At 45.3% G+C, this 13,482-nt stretch overlaps 1 protein-coding gene across 3 annotated transcripts in view; it reads left to right on the top strand.

Annotated features, from left to right (window-relative positions):
- CLMP (CXADR like cell adhesion molecule) overlaps window positions 1–8,752 on the top strand; it is a 51,286-nt gene extending 42,534 nt beyond the window's left edge. For all 3 annotated transcript variants that reach the window (XM_080568080.1, XM_080568081.1, XM_080568082.1), the window contains 6 exons: window positions 681–838; window positions 1,567–1,768; window positions 2,598–2,765; window positions 3,110–3,232; window positions 4,888–5,029; window positions 6,490–8,752. In XM_080568080.1, the coding sequence (XP_080424206.1) occupies window positions 681–838; window positions 1,567–1,768; window positions 2,598–2,765; window positions 3,110–3,232; window positions 4,888–5,029; window positions 6,490–6,784 (1,088 nt within the window). In that variant the 3' untranslated portion in view covers window positions 6,785–8,752. The remainder of the gene's footprint in view (window positions 1–680; window positions 839–1,566; window positions 1,769–2,597; window positions 2,766–3,109; window positions 3,233–4,887; window positions 5,030–6,489) is intronic.
- Window positions 8,753–13,482: the final 4,730 nt, after the last annotated feature.

Below are 13,482 nucleotides of genomic sequence, written 5' to 3'. Positions count from 1 at the left end.
TCTGGGATGCGCCATCTGCTGGCTCTGGTTTCAGGGCGTTAGCTTGTGTTTGGGGTTTTCCTTACGAACGTTGAAAGGACGCAGCTTCCATCTAGTGGTTCATCTTGGCAACTGCTTTTTCTCCTCACAAACCGTTTTTGACGACTTCTGGTGGTTGGTTGGGTTGTTGGATGTTGCTGTTCAAAGAGACTTCACTGTTCTACCCGCACCATGCTTCTGTAAGGGTGTCAGGCTGTTTTCTTGTTTCCAGTGCTGAACTGCATGCAGAAACATCATTCAGTTTTAGGGAAGAGACTCTAAGCACCATCAGGCTGACGTAGGAATAAATCTATGGGCTCTGAAGGTCTTTCAGGCTAAAACGTCACTTATAAAATAAGGGAATAAAAGGAGAGGGCAAAAGCAAGGAGGCAATCTGAGATTCTGAGTGCACGGAAGATGTAGGTGGATATATTAGCAAAAGTTTGTGTGACGTGAGCGTTCACAGCTCTGAAGTGCAAAGCCATCTGTTCTTCATGCTTAAATACCGGTGTGAAACTAACTCCCTATGTATGGATAGATGTCCCCTTTAATCAGCTGCAATCTGTCCTGGAAGCCAAGCTGTTGGGCTTTCTTTGATGCTACGAAGCAAACGCTGAAGAACCCTTATTCTTGGCCCCTGACTGCCAGCATCTCTCTTTCAGCTTCCTGCTCTGTTTGGCTGTCTGAGGCTCAGACTGAATTTAAGAGAGTGGCTGAAGAAAACGTGACTTTGCCCTGTCACCACCACCTGGGCCTCCTGGAGCAAGGAAGCCTGGATATTGAGTGGCTGCTGCACATTTCTGAAACGGTGCAAAAAGCGGTAGGTGCATCCGTGATTAGCACCTGGTGGGAAAACTGCCCTGTTTCCATGTTGACATCATCAGCAGACATTCATTTAAAGAGAAGTGTGATTTTCTTTGCAATTTATACTGAGGAAGTAAGCAGCACTTAAGAAAACATAGCTATTTTATTTAAAGAGATTTAAAATGTATAAAAGTTATTTGATATTCATTTATCGCATATTGGAGTGGGTATTGATACAAACGGTGCTTTCTTTAAATCAACGCTGTTATATAATCATATAATCAAATAATCTGGGTAAGCCTCAAAATTACCCTTCAGGTTTTCGGAATTGGCTTTTGATTTTATAGGTACAGGTATTGAATCCTTAATTTCAGAAAAAAAAAAGAAAAAAGAAAAAAATAGTTTAGTATTTAAAAAATCAAGTCTGTTAACTTAAATTAGCTAGCTAAATCCAGCTAAGATTAGAGAACACATTTACATATTGTGACATAAGCTTGTGTCTATTTTGATGCTAGTAAAAATGCTCAAATGTGAACCTTTAGTGTAAATACAGTTTTTGTCTCAGTCTCAGACTTGAATTACAAGTTTAATTTTCTGCCTTGCCATAGGCTTCCCGTGTGACCCTAGGTAAGACCCTTAGCCATGCAGAACCTTAGTCTGCAGTTCCTGGAAATACTTTGTTTTGTTGTTCCATATGAAAGTAAAATCCCAGCTGGCTGATCAGTGACTGTCTCTGCCCCGCAGGTGATCACTTACTCTGGAGGCCGCGTTTATGATGACCTCAACGAGGAGCAGAAAGGCCGTGTTTCATTCACCTCCAACTTCCGTGCTGGAGATGCATCCTTACAGATCATATCCCTGCAGCCCAGTGATGCAGGGAATTACATATGTAAGGTCAAAAAAGCTGGGCAGTATGAATGGGTTCGCATCACCCTGAAGGTTGTAGGTAAGATCATCTTATTGTTTTTCCAAAGGGGAAAAAAAATCACTTGTTTCATTTCCTGGAGAGAGATTTATTTCAGTGGAGTATAAATACACACAGACTTCTCATGATCAGGTTTCACTGTCTAGCTCCATATCAACCTTAGCATTTTTTGGCAAAGGACAGAACACAGGAAGAGCCCAGAGAACTGTTTTGAGGTAAGTGTACACACTTGCAAAATCATATGAACTGTTCTTTCCGAATTATCTCTATGATCTCATCGCACAAACTAGAATGAGATCCTAGTGGTGATCACTCTGTCCGGTCGCCTGCTGAGGACTCTGGGTTCATGTCCCCGGACCCCAAACTGATCCGGGTCAGTGAGGGTGATGAATAAACTGCTGGGGTTAGCATTTCTCTTCCTTGATTCCGGTTTACCAGTTGGCATTTGGCATGTATGCTATCACTCAGTGGAAGCCCTGCTGTGGCCTGCCAGATGCCGTGGGGAAAAGGGAGAAATGACGAAGCAAGGGGAGGGAAGGAAGTTCTCTAAATAGTACCTAGAAGAGAAATGTAGTGATACAGCTCCACTGGTGCAAGTATCCATGAGGCAGACTTCCCCAAAACACATAATTTCTGTGTCTGAGCCAGCCAGCTCTACTTTTTAGACTATGAAGTTGCACAAGGTTGCAGTTGAAGTCCACTAACAAATATCAATGGTGTAATTCCCCAATGCTTTCCAGAGAAGGCAGCTTTTGGAAGCTGCTTAAATGCATCCTCTTGCCAAAAAAAGGGTTTTCCACTGAGAAAACAGTCTGCTGCGTGTGCATGACCTGTGTTTTTTTTCTTATAGAGAAGCCGTCCAAGCCCAAATGCTGGCTGGAAGGGGAGCTGTCAGAAGGAAAAGACCTGTCCTTGCAGTGCCGTTCATCTTCTGGCACTGCCCCCATCTCCTACCGATGGCAGCGCATAAATGAAGAGGACGAGAGAGCTGAACATCTCCCGCCCACATCGAGAGTCAGTAAGTCAGGTCATTTCCTCTTGGAGCTCTCCGTGTGCTCAACGCCAGATAACCACCCACACGTACAGTCATGCCTTTTAAATGGGGATCGCTTGCCAGCAGTGACAACAGTGGTGTATCAGTGCTTCTCACTGCTGCAGCTGGATGCTGTGGCATGCTCCACCCTGCGCAAGGAAGTCTGAGTTGTAGTGTTTTGCAAAAGGTTGACAGCGGAGCTTTCTTGAGGTGTCATTGTTCTTGAGCTGATTTGATCTGGAGGTTCAATGAGTTCTACTGTGTTCCATCCACCCGTATAGCCGCTTAGTCTTTTTTGGTTAATCCTGGTGTTGTTTTTCCTGTTTCAGACATTTCTAATCCCGGGCAAGTCTTACTGAAGAATCTTACCCAGATGAGTACAGGGTTATACCGATGTATTGCCACCAACGAGGCTGGACAAGAAAGCTGTGTTGTGCAGGTGACAGTGCAGCGTGAGTATTGGCACATAACTAATATTCTCCCTACCATATAAGCAGCGCAGCTTCTCAGCTGTCCTATTTCAGCTGATGAACTCTGCCACACCTTTGCCCTTTTGTACTTGAATCACATGCAACAGTTCTTACTTACTACATTTCTGTTTTGCTCAGCAGTCCTTCTTAAAACGTAGAGTGGTAAATATGTTATTTGGGCTCAGATGTTTTGGTCTGTTAGAAAATCTGAGTTTTGAGAATGACTAATAGAATACTGGGGGGAAAAAACGTGAGCTGGTTTGCTGAATCTCCAGCTTTTAATTATTTCTGGGTGTAATGACTGCATGAGATCACTGTTAGGTATAAAATCTCCATGGGTAGTCCCTCATTCCAATTCCAAATTAAATGTTTGTTGAACTTGAGACAGTAAACTAATGATAGCCTGGAAAAGCTGACTCTGACTTGAAGTAAAATGCAGAATAAAAAGCAACTTTTTGACACAGTTTGATTTTAATCCAGCCTTAATAAATTCCGGCCAAAATACCAGAGATTAAAATAAATGTCCTACCTGATGAACCACATCAAGGGTGTGTATGTGTCTAGGTACCTGTGTCTTTGTATATGCATGCAATAAAAAGGGTGGAGTGTGGCACCAACACTGACAGCAAGTACAAACAATCAAACAATACAGGTTAGCAGGTTTTTATGTGCAGCTCTCAGGGGAGATCAGCAAGAGCTGGAACTGTTGTGATAAAAGGCTGCTGATAGAGAGGTCTCTTCTGTGGAGATTCCTTAGCTTTGGAATTTGTCTGCCCAACCAGGCCTGAAATAACTGGAATATGGTCATGTAGCAGAGAAAACCTGTTCCCCTCAGGCATTTTACTTCCCTTCTGATGTAAAAGTGTGCTGGCAGCTTTTATACCAATTGAATTGGTTTAAAACCTCATTTTGATTTGCTAAACCCTCCACAGGGACAAGCCTTAAGGAAACAACTTTCGGCCAAACCCAACCTGAACACTGAAATGAAGTTTCACACAGGTTCAACCAAGGGCTCATAGACATCAGGAAGTGTTGTCTCATTAACTTTATTATTATGGATGAAAAATGCCTTGCATTTGCACAGTACAGTCTTCCTTTCTCCCTTCCTCTTTGTCATCCTCAGGTCACTTTTTTTCCAATTGAGTAATTCATTCTGCAAGTAGATTGTAATCATTTCAGGGTGAGTTGAAGGGGAAAAAATCCTTATGGGGAAATATCTGTACCTCATGGGGAAGTATTTGTAGTTCAATCACTCTTCTGCCTCTGCAAAACTGCTTGGTACTTATTTTTTGGATGTGGGTTGTCCTGTCTGCCTCTGTGCTTTGTGTGGTTCTGGGTTCTTATGTGAGGATTTCTCCTCCTCGTTTCAATTCTGACCCACAGCTGAAGGCATAGCTCTTGTGATCTCACCCTTCTAGAACTGAATGCTTTTCTCAGTCTTGGCTCAGGTTTAGAAATAAGCGCTTTAAGATAAATTGGTTCAATTTCTGCATGGTGACACCAAAAGAAGTAGTCTAATTTATTACATTCTGTTCTGATTTATACATGATGGTGTAATTTCTAGTGTGGACTAGAATCTGACCGTATGACTCCTGCTGGGAGTTTACCAGCTAACACATTTATTTTCTGGACAACAGATGCTCAGAATATTGGTATGATTGCTGGAGCAGTTTGTGGCGTGGTGGTGGGACTTGCCCTCCTTTTCCTGGTGGTGAGGCTGACAATAAGGAGGAAAGAAAAGAAGAGATATGAGGAAGAGGAGGCCCCAAATGAAATCAGGTAACGCCTTTCGTTTAATCCCCCACCTCCTACCCTCCCTTCCTTCGGTTTCACATACACCCAGCATGATCCACAGTAATGTCTCTTTTCACTCAGTTTTAAGTAACTGAGATGTTTTAAGTAACTGTCTTGAAAGGTTGTTCTAAAAAACTTGTAAAGCCTCCCTGAAATATGACTGACAAATTTTTTGTGACCGTGAGAATAATACTTGTGAAGACTTTCCGGAAAACAAGATAGAAAAAAAAAAATGACATTTTTCCCAGGACAGATTAGCATAAAACACAATAAAATTACATTAAATGCAATTTAGTATTAATTATTCTCTCGCTTACAATTTCAGCATTTTGAAGCACTTATGTAGTTCTCTCCAGTATTAAACTCAGCCCTTATGGTTCTGAGAGGTTTGATTTTTCTTTTAAATTGCTTTTTCCTGTTGGGAACACTATGAGGCAGGCAGGTTCTCACAGTCCTCCTTGAGTCTTTTGAACAACTGCGCTTCTGGATTTAGCTCAGGCAGAAAAAATCCCCTGAGCTTCTGGGTGCAGAGTTGAGAAGCCTCACCCCTGGACGGGCGTACCAAGAATGCTGATGCATGTTCTTTAAATTCATCTGTTACATGCGTGTGAGGTCTGCTGCTCACTCCTGAAGCGGAGGTTGGACTCTAGCCAATTGAGCTTAACCTCGGGAAGGAAAGTGCTGGAAACAGATATTTCCAGGAAGGAGTTCTAGCTCCTCCTGCCCTTGAAGAACCCCCCTCGCCTTTTTCCATCCTTATTTCTGCTTGTGAAGGGCTGCCTGCCCTCATGTGACATCTATGTGCTGTTAAGCAGGCATCTCTATAATCCATTCAGTAGCTGATTACACTGGCTGACAGTCAGGTTGCCTATTTGGCCAGCAAGAAGGTAGTCTTTGCTGATTTATTCCCTTTCCTTTTTCTTGTTCTCTCTTGCTTTCAAATCTTGCATACCTTTTTATTTTTAGTCTGAGCCTCCTCTATCACCTTTTCATGCATGACTTTTCTTTCTGTGGGCCCAGTTCTAGCACTTCTTTCACTACCCACGTGTTTTAAACTGACGAACTGGTCTCAGCTAGTCCTGTTGAGGTAATTTGTCATTATGAGTAAAGATTGCAGAGCAGACAGTACTGTCTGAACTCTTTGCACTGACACTTGGCATTTGGTCCACAGACCTCAAAGCCACACAGAAAGAACCGGTTGCGTGCACATGTATTATAAATCCATTTGGCTAATAGCTCTGCAGAGAAGTAATGAATTCAGTTTATAAAGTTGTGTTGCACAGAATTCAGAAAACCCAGTACCTTGCTCAAACTGCTTGATAACTGTGCATTGGTGACTTGCAACTTCAGTGAGCAACTGCTCATCGCAGCAGCAATTCAGTCTGGCAAAATGTATGAGTGTTCCTGTTCTCATGGCATTTGAACCCTGCTATGTTTGATTGCAGAGAAGACGCGGAGGCACCCAAAGCCCACCTTGTCAAGCCTAGTTCCTCTTCCTCCGGTTCCAGGAGCTCACGCTCAGGTTCCTCCTCAACCAGGTCGACAGCCAACAGTGCCTCTCGCAGCCAACGGACTTTGTCAACAGAAGCTACTCCCCATCTCACTCCTCCCCAGTACAGCCAGAGGGAGACGGAAGGGAAGGAAACTGAGCCAAGGAAAGTCGACTATGCTAACCTGGTGAAAATGGGAGCCACGCAGGTCATGGTGCCTGCCCAAAGCCGGGCGTTCCAGACAGTGTGACTGCTCACCAGCCACCTGGAGACTCCTGCCATCCAGAAGCACTTCACACACCACCAGCCACATAGGAATTGTTAGATTAGCTAGTTATCTCCCTGGTCAGCTTAATTTTAATCACTTGTGATTATTGACACAACAAGAAGCCCTCCCACTCAACTCTTCCTTGTATCTTCCAGCACTTGAGGTTCTGATACAGATTTTTTTTTTTTTTAAGAAGGATGAATTTGAGGGGAAAGGGGAACTTTTTATTTTAATTACCTTGTTGGAAATGGAACACTGAGCATTTTAAAACTACAGTTGAAAAATGTCAGCTAAGAGCTGTACAAATGAAATGAAGCCAAACTTCAGGATTTTTTAGAGAGATCAATAGAAGACAAAAAGACACATAATAATCCAGCGAGTTTTAAAGGGGAAGGGAAAGTCTCTTGGACTGTTTTTTGGAGAACTTTCTAAAAGATGCATTGTCTCACCTGAAGATTTTGAGGTAGTCTCTGCTGAGGCTAGCCTGGTGGTCAAACCTCGAAGGGAACAGACGCTTCACATTTTCTGCATTCATTCTTCTAGTGAAATACTTTTGGAAGCTGTAACTAAAGCAGAAAGGAAAGGATAACTCAAAAAGGTTAAGAGATGCAGACTTAAGGCATGTGTCTGAACTAACCTCTACTAAAGAGAAAGGAGCCTGTATGTCAAGGAAACAGAGGTGCTTTAATTGCCAGAACAAAATTAATGATGCACCCTGAGACATAAAGCAAGGAGCTGGACTCTGCTTCTATGGACAGCGCTGTAAAGCTGCAGTAACTCCACTGGAGTTGTATCTGTGTCAAATGAGCCTTAGTGAGATGAGAATTGGGTGTTTAATCCAAAATGGAGGCATACCTCAAAAACTGAGGGCCACCCATCTACCAAAAAGCTGGGAGGAAGCATTTGGAGGATTACCAGGTTTTGAATTCAACAGTTGTAGGGTGAGCCACACTACAGAAGCCTTGGAGAGCTCTTCCCAAGGTTGAACAAAGAGCATTTTTGGACTGACCTTCAGGCATCCAGGTAAGACTGAAGATGCAGTGACAGAGCATGTAATGAGGGAAATACACTGGGGACAGGTAAACAGGTGCAATGATAAAGGAAGAAAATATCTGTGTGCAGTGTCACACATATATCAACCTGTGGGCCATATGCTATTTTTGAGGCTTAAACATTAGCAGGACTATTAATAAATAAACAAAAATTGCAAGAATCAAAATAAAAACAAACAAAACCCTTCCTGTGACTGTTAGCCAGAATAGACATTTTCAAGGGGTATAGTCTTATGCTTCAAGTGAAAGCCAATAAGAAATGATGAGAGGTAGGGCCAGGCCTTCCTCTGGAGGCAGACGTTCCCATAATTGTCTGTCATTTATACTTTCCTCTGAAGGACTTGGCTCTGACCACTGCTACACTGAAGACACTGAGCTTACACGTTCTAAATTCCTGTATTCCTAAATTGATGATTTCCATTAAAAGACAAAAAAAATAAAAAAATAATTATCTTTCATCTGAGGGAGGGAAGGTTTTCTCCAATTTGTGGAATGAGTCTGCAGGAGATGGATCAGCACAGAAGAACCACAGATTTCTGATTCTTTCACTCTAGGGATCATAATTAACCTCTTTTTCTGACACCCAGCATTCTAGCTTACAAGCTTGAGATCTTAGAAAATCTGATTAAAGTGAGGCCTTGTTTGGGCTACGTCTGTATGAGAAACAGTTTTCAAATTTGCCCTATACTACCTGAGGACTTCTCTTCCTAATAGCAGCCACCCATTTTCATCCCACATGCTGAGATTCTGCTTGTTCTCTGTACCACAGTCAACCTAACCACCCTCAGTATGACAAAATACTAACTTGTTGGGCAGGGAAGGTCTTGAGTCACAGATTTAAACCAGGGGATTAGCTGTTCGTTAAGCTTTTACTTTTATTACGGCTCTTGGTATCGGATACCTTGCGATTTTACCCAGGCAGTTTCCCTGGTTACTCCAGAGGTGCCTTCCTGGCTCAGCTTTGTTCTGGAGGATTTGGCTGTGGCTGTTTGGAAGCAGCAGCTGCGTCTGTGACTCTTCTGCTGTTGCTTTTTTCGTGGGCCCTGGAGGCCTAGGCACTGCAAGGTGCTTACAAGGCCCTCCAGAGCTAGGGAAGTCCTGAGGAAAGGCATGAGAAGGACGTCTAAATTAGTTTGTGGCTTTTATGGTTGCCTATTGTGCTTGATTTACCTCAGCAGATTATCTGGGGACACCTGTTCCATGCAGAGAAACCCAGGGATGAATTTCTCAGCAAAGCACACACGCCTGAGCAACCAGCAGCTGATTACCACAAAATGAGGATAACAGTTCCAACGGCTGAGCTGGTTACGGTTTAAGCACCAAATACTGTCGGCTGGCTTTGAGTCACAGGCCAGGCTTGCAATTAGCAAAGAGGAGGGTGCTCTGCCTACAGCCTGGGGGCTGCTTGCTGCCAGCTACGAGAATTTGCCCGGCCCGCACCAAGCAGCTGCCTTCCTGGAGGCCTTGGGGGAACAGGCTGCAGGCAGCCCTCTCCTGGAGTCCAGCTTTCCTGGAGCAGGAAAATCATCCCCTGTCAAACGTCCGCCTCCATGGGATGAAAGATTTATGGGCCTTGGGGAAAGGTTGGAAGCAATAGCTGAAGCCTGGTGTGTGGTAATTCCTGTCTGCTCCTAGCGCTGGTTGGGAAGCAGGAGGCCTCGTGCCCACTATCCACGCACATGCAGACTGCCCCGTGTACAAAACCGTGTCAGGAAAACCGCTCCCGGCATGGAATTTAGATGTATGGTCCTGGCCAGAAAGCGTGGTGATTTAAAATCATTAAGTCTGAAATGAAGTGGTGCTTTTCAGTCTGCACACCGGTGATCTCACAGGTGAGCACCAAATCAATTCCGTGCTTCAGTTGCTAGCACAAAGCCCAAAAGAGAAAAGTTCATTACTCAAAGGAAATATGAGAAAGAGATCATTTCTAAGGGATTTTATTTTCAAAGGGACGTTTTCTGGGCTCCAGATGATGCTATCAGGAGTTGCACAAGGGAAACAAATGAACCATAAGCCAAACTCTGTTTTGTAAAATAGTGTACTTAAAACATTTACTGTCATATACCAGTTATTACTAGTGTGATTAAATGCATACAATTTTATGTAGCTTTCTTTTGTCTCAGCTGCTAAACTGAGCTTACATCTCTTCTATCTGCTATACTTGGTGTACTTGTACTGTCTGAACAACTCAGAGGAAAGCAAATATTTATTATTGATTCCTTTGAATCAATGATTTCGTAATTTTTTTTTTGGTTGGTTGTTTTATAAATAAATATGCTGCAGCTGAAGTGCTGCAGCTCAACTAAACTTGTGCTAATGCTCTGTCTTCTGTGCTGTGATATGTTGTATGCTGTCGAGTTGAATCCAAGAAAAAAGATACGGGGGTAAAAATACTATTTTTAAGCTAAGAAGGACTACGTGCACATTTGTGTAGAAACTGCAGGGAAGCTGCAGCTTTTTCCTGGGGATTTGTTCAGTCTAAATTATGTGACATGGTATGAAATATGTGAAATCTTGGCTGGATCGAAGTAAATCGAGTTTTGACTTCCATGCAGCTATTTCACCTGAGATGTTCTGGCTGAGGACATAGCCACTTCAGGCTAATATGGTAAATACTGCCAGTGCAGACACAGCACAGATAAAAATCTCACAGCAACACTGCTCTCCTACTCCCACATACACAGGGCTTGCTTCTGAGCCACCCTGTGCGTTTCAGTTCATCTCCTGAACCGCGCATGAGATGACAGTGAAACCTTGAACAACTAAGGGCTGTTTTCAGACAGCTTAGATCTCGTCTGCAGATAAACATTTTGAACTAGCTAACAGGAATCTCCAGTCGTGGAGATGTAGGTGGAATTTAGGCTAACTAAATATGACCGTGGTTGATTTCCTCTCACAATGCTTTCAGCCTTCTTTCCCTCAGGGTGTTCTGCGCAAAGGTCTCACATCAGCAATCCTCTCTACAGAAATCTGGGAGTAAAAGTTGCAACATAATTAAATTACACAGCATTTAAAACAGTGACAGCAGTGGTCTCATAGGTGTGCCCTTCTGTCTATCCCTGATTCATGGGGAAAGGCTGTTACTGGCTCACTCCTGAGTTGATGACATCCAAAATCCTGATTAGGCGATATGCATTTCAAGAGGAGTTGTGCAATTGCACGCTTTTCTACAGTATCAGGAATCTTGGGTTATTTTTACCCTGGCTCAGTTTGTACCGCTGTGCTGAAGGGGAAGAACATGGGGGGAAGGGGAAGGGCTGCATTAGAACTGCATCATTTTCAAACTTCAGCTGGGGCGTGCGGTTGCCAGAGGTGTGTATGTAACAAATGCCGTTACTGTGAATAGGAAGCATGCCTTTCACAATCTCCCCTCTCTATCTACCTCTGTTTTAAACGTGCTTGATCTGCAAGGTATAAAACTGGCTTAAAAAAAATAAAAAATGTTGGCATTCATCGTTTAAGAAAACAAAACAAAAACCCACACCACAAAACACTTGGCAGTGTCCAGCCTGCTGGGCCTTAATTTTTCTGATTCGCAGTAAGCGGGCTACTTTAGTCAAGTGTGTTAAAGAGCCTTTAATTTCTAATGTAATGAGTCATTTGCTAGACTGCTCTCCTCCCCGCACTGACTCACTGGTTCCTTAGGCTGCCTTCCATTCCCCTTCAGTCCATTGTGCAAAGTACAGTTGCACATCTGAGTGTCATTGCTTTATTTCAAAGTGCTGGTAGTACTATTCTTAGGTCCTACTGAAATCTTGCTTGTGATTTAAAAAAAAAAAAAAAAAGCACAGGCAATGCCTTGCTGGCAGCACAGCTCCCCTGAGACCTGGTGTGCAATGCACTGGTGCAAACTGGGGGGGCTCTCGAGGGCAGCCCAGGAGCAGATTGCTCAGCAGCCTGTACTCTGCTCAGGGTGGAGCAGCCTTGCATGCCATCCCTGGTCAGCATATGGGATTCATATTGCCCCTTATTGGTGGCTCATATTGCCCTTTATCTTTAAAAGCACAGGGGAGTTCCCTCATTTCCAGGTCAGTGCCTCAACCCCGCTCCTTTTTGTGCCGCACCTCCCATCTCTCTGACCATGTGCACCCAAATTCCAACCCGTGGTGCTGCCTTCTGTGCTCACCCAAAGGTCCCAAAACAGGTTCCAGTGCATGGCAGAGCACAAATCACAGCCACAAACTACTGAGGGCTGTGGGTCAGCACTTGCCACATGCCAGCTCCTACCCGGTGGTAGGCAGCAGTAGGAACCTGCCCATTAGTGGTCCGATAACAAGCTACAAGCAGCAGCTGATTCAGGGTGACTGCGTCATGTTCTCCAGTAGACATAACCCAAGCTCACTGCAGAAGGAAGATAAGCTCACAGCTTTCTGGCTCGGGGTGCAGGCAGCGAGGTACCACAGAGGACACGCAGTCATTTGGAATAAGGCTGAAGGAAGAGATTTGTTACTCCCCTCTCCCCCCCCCCCCCGCAAAGAACTGGACTTTAAGCAGTTAACAAGAATGTGGAATTCTATATTTATTTATTTATTTATTTATTTATTTATTTTCCTCCCTTGCACCTTTTCCTACTGCCTAAGTGTACAAACATGCGGTTAGGATTCACTTTTTTCACTGGGCATTTTATGCCATGTGAACATGGGATGCAATTCACAGCAGTGCTGATGGGGCCGGGGCTGGATTATGACCCCTGACCAGCTGTCAGCCTCCAGCACCAAGACCAGGTGAAGGTTTGCAGTCCTCCGTCTGCTTGCTTTACCCCAAAACTTGCCGGAGGGGAACCTGAACAGCCAATTTTCCCGTCTTGAGCCTCTGTTTCTTTTCTGCTGGAAACACCAAGAGCATGCACTGTGGGTAGCACTGATATACGAAGAGGTATGAAATGATGTATGAAGAGCTCCTTGCTTGGTTCGCTGCATTAAGAGGTGCTTACGGGCAGGGGAAGCTAAGACTAGAGATGCTGAGGCCGGACTGTGCTCTGTGGAGAAAACAGCTTCGCCCTATGACACGGTGGACAACAGCCTGGGCTGCTCTGCCTGAGCAAGAAGCATGGCGCGGAAGGGATCGGACACCGCTGTTTTCACCTCCTTGCAGAGGCCAGGGAGGGCTGGCACGGACACGGGGCCGGGAAAGGGCAGCGGGGCCGGCAGGAGCAGCTGCTGCGGGAAGGGACGGAGCGAGGGGCTGCGGCTGGAGTAAGGGGCTGGGGCCGGAGTAAGAGACTGGGCCTGGAGCAAGGGGCTGGAATAAGGCCAGGTCTCGCCCCGCGGGGCCGTGCCCCAATTAAGCCGGGGCCGTGCCGTTAATTGCCTTTAACCCGGCCGGCCGGGGACTCCAGGCCCAAGGCGGCGGCCGCGGGGCGCCGCCATCTTGTCACCCCCGGGCCGGCGCTATGCAAATGAGCCCCCCGGCACCGCCACCCCCATTGGTCGCTCCCAGCCCGGGGCGCGGGAAAAATGCAAACGAGCCTGCGGCGCCGCGCTGCCATTGGCTGCCGTTCGCGCCCTCGCGCGCCCCTCCAGCCGGTGCCGCCACCCGCGCGCGGCCGCTGGAGGGCTCCGATTGGCTCCCGCGCGCGGGAAGCCCCGCCCCTTTCCGTAGCGGGCGGGGGACGAGCGGAGCGGGGCG

The sequence above is a fragment of the Anser brachyrhynchus genome (genome assembly GCF_964034855.1).
Source record: "Anser brachyrhynchus genome assembly, chromosome: 25".
NCBI classification, from domain to species: Eukaryota; Metazoa; Chordata; class Aves; order Anseriformes; family Anatidae; genus Anser; species Anser brachyrhynchus.
This window is presented reverse-complemented; position numbering and strand designations above follow the sequence as displayed.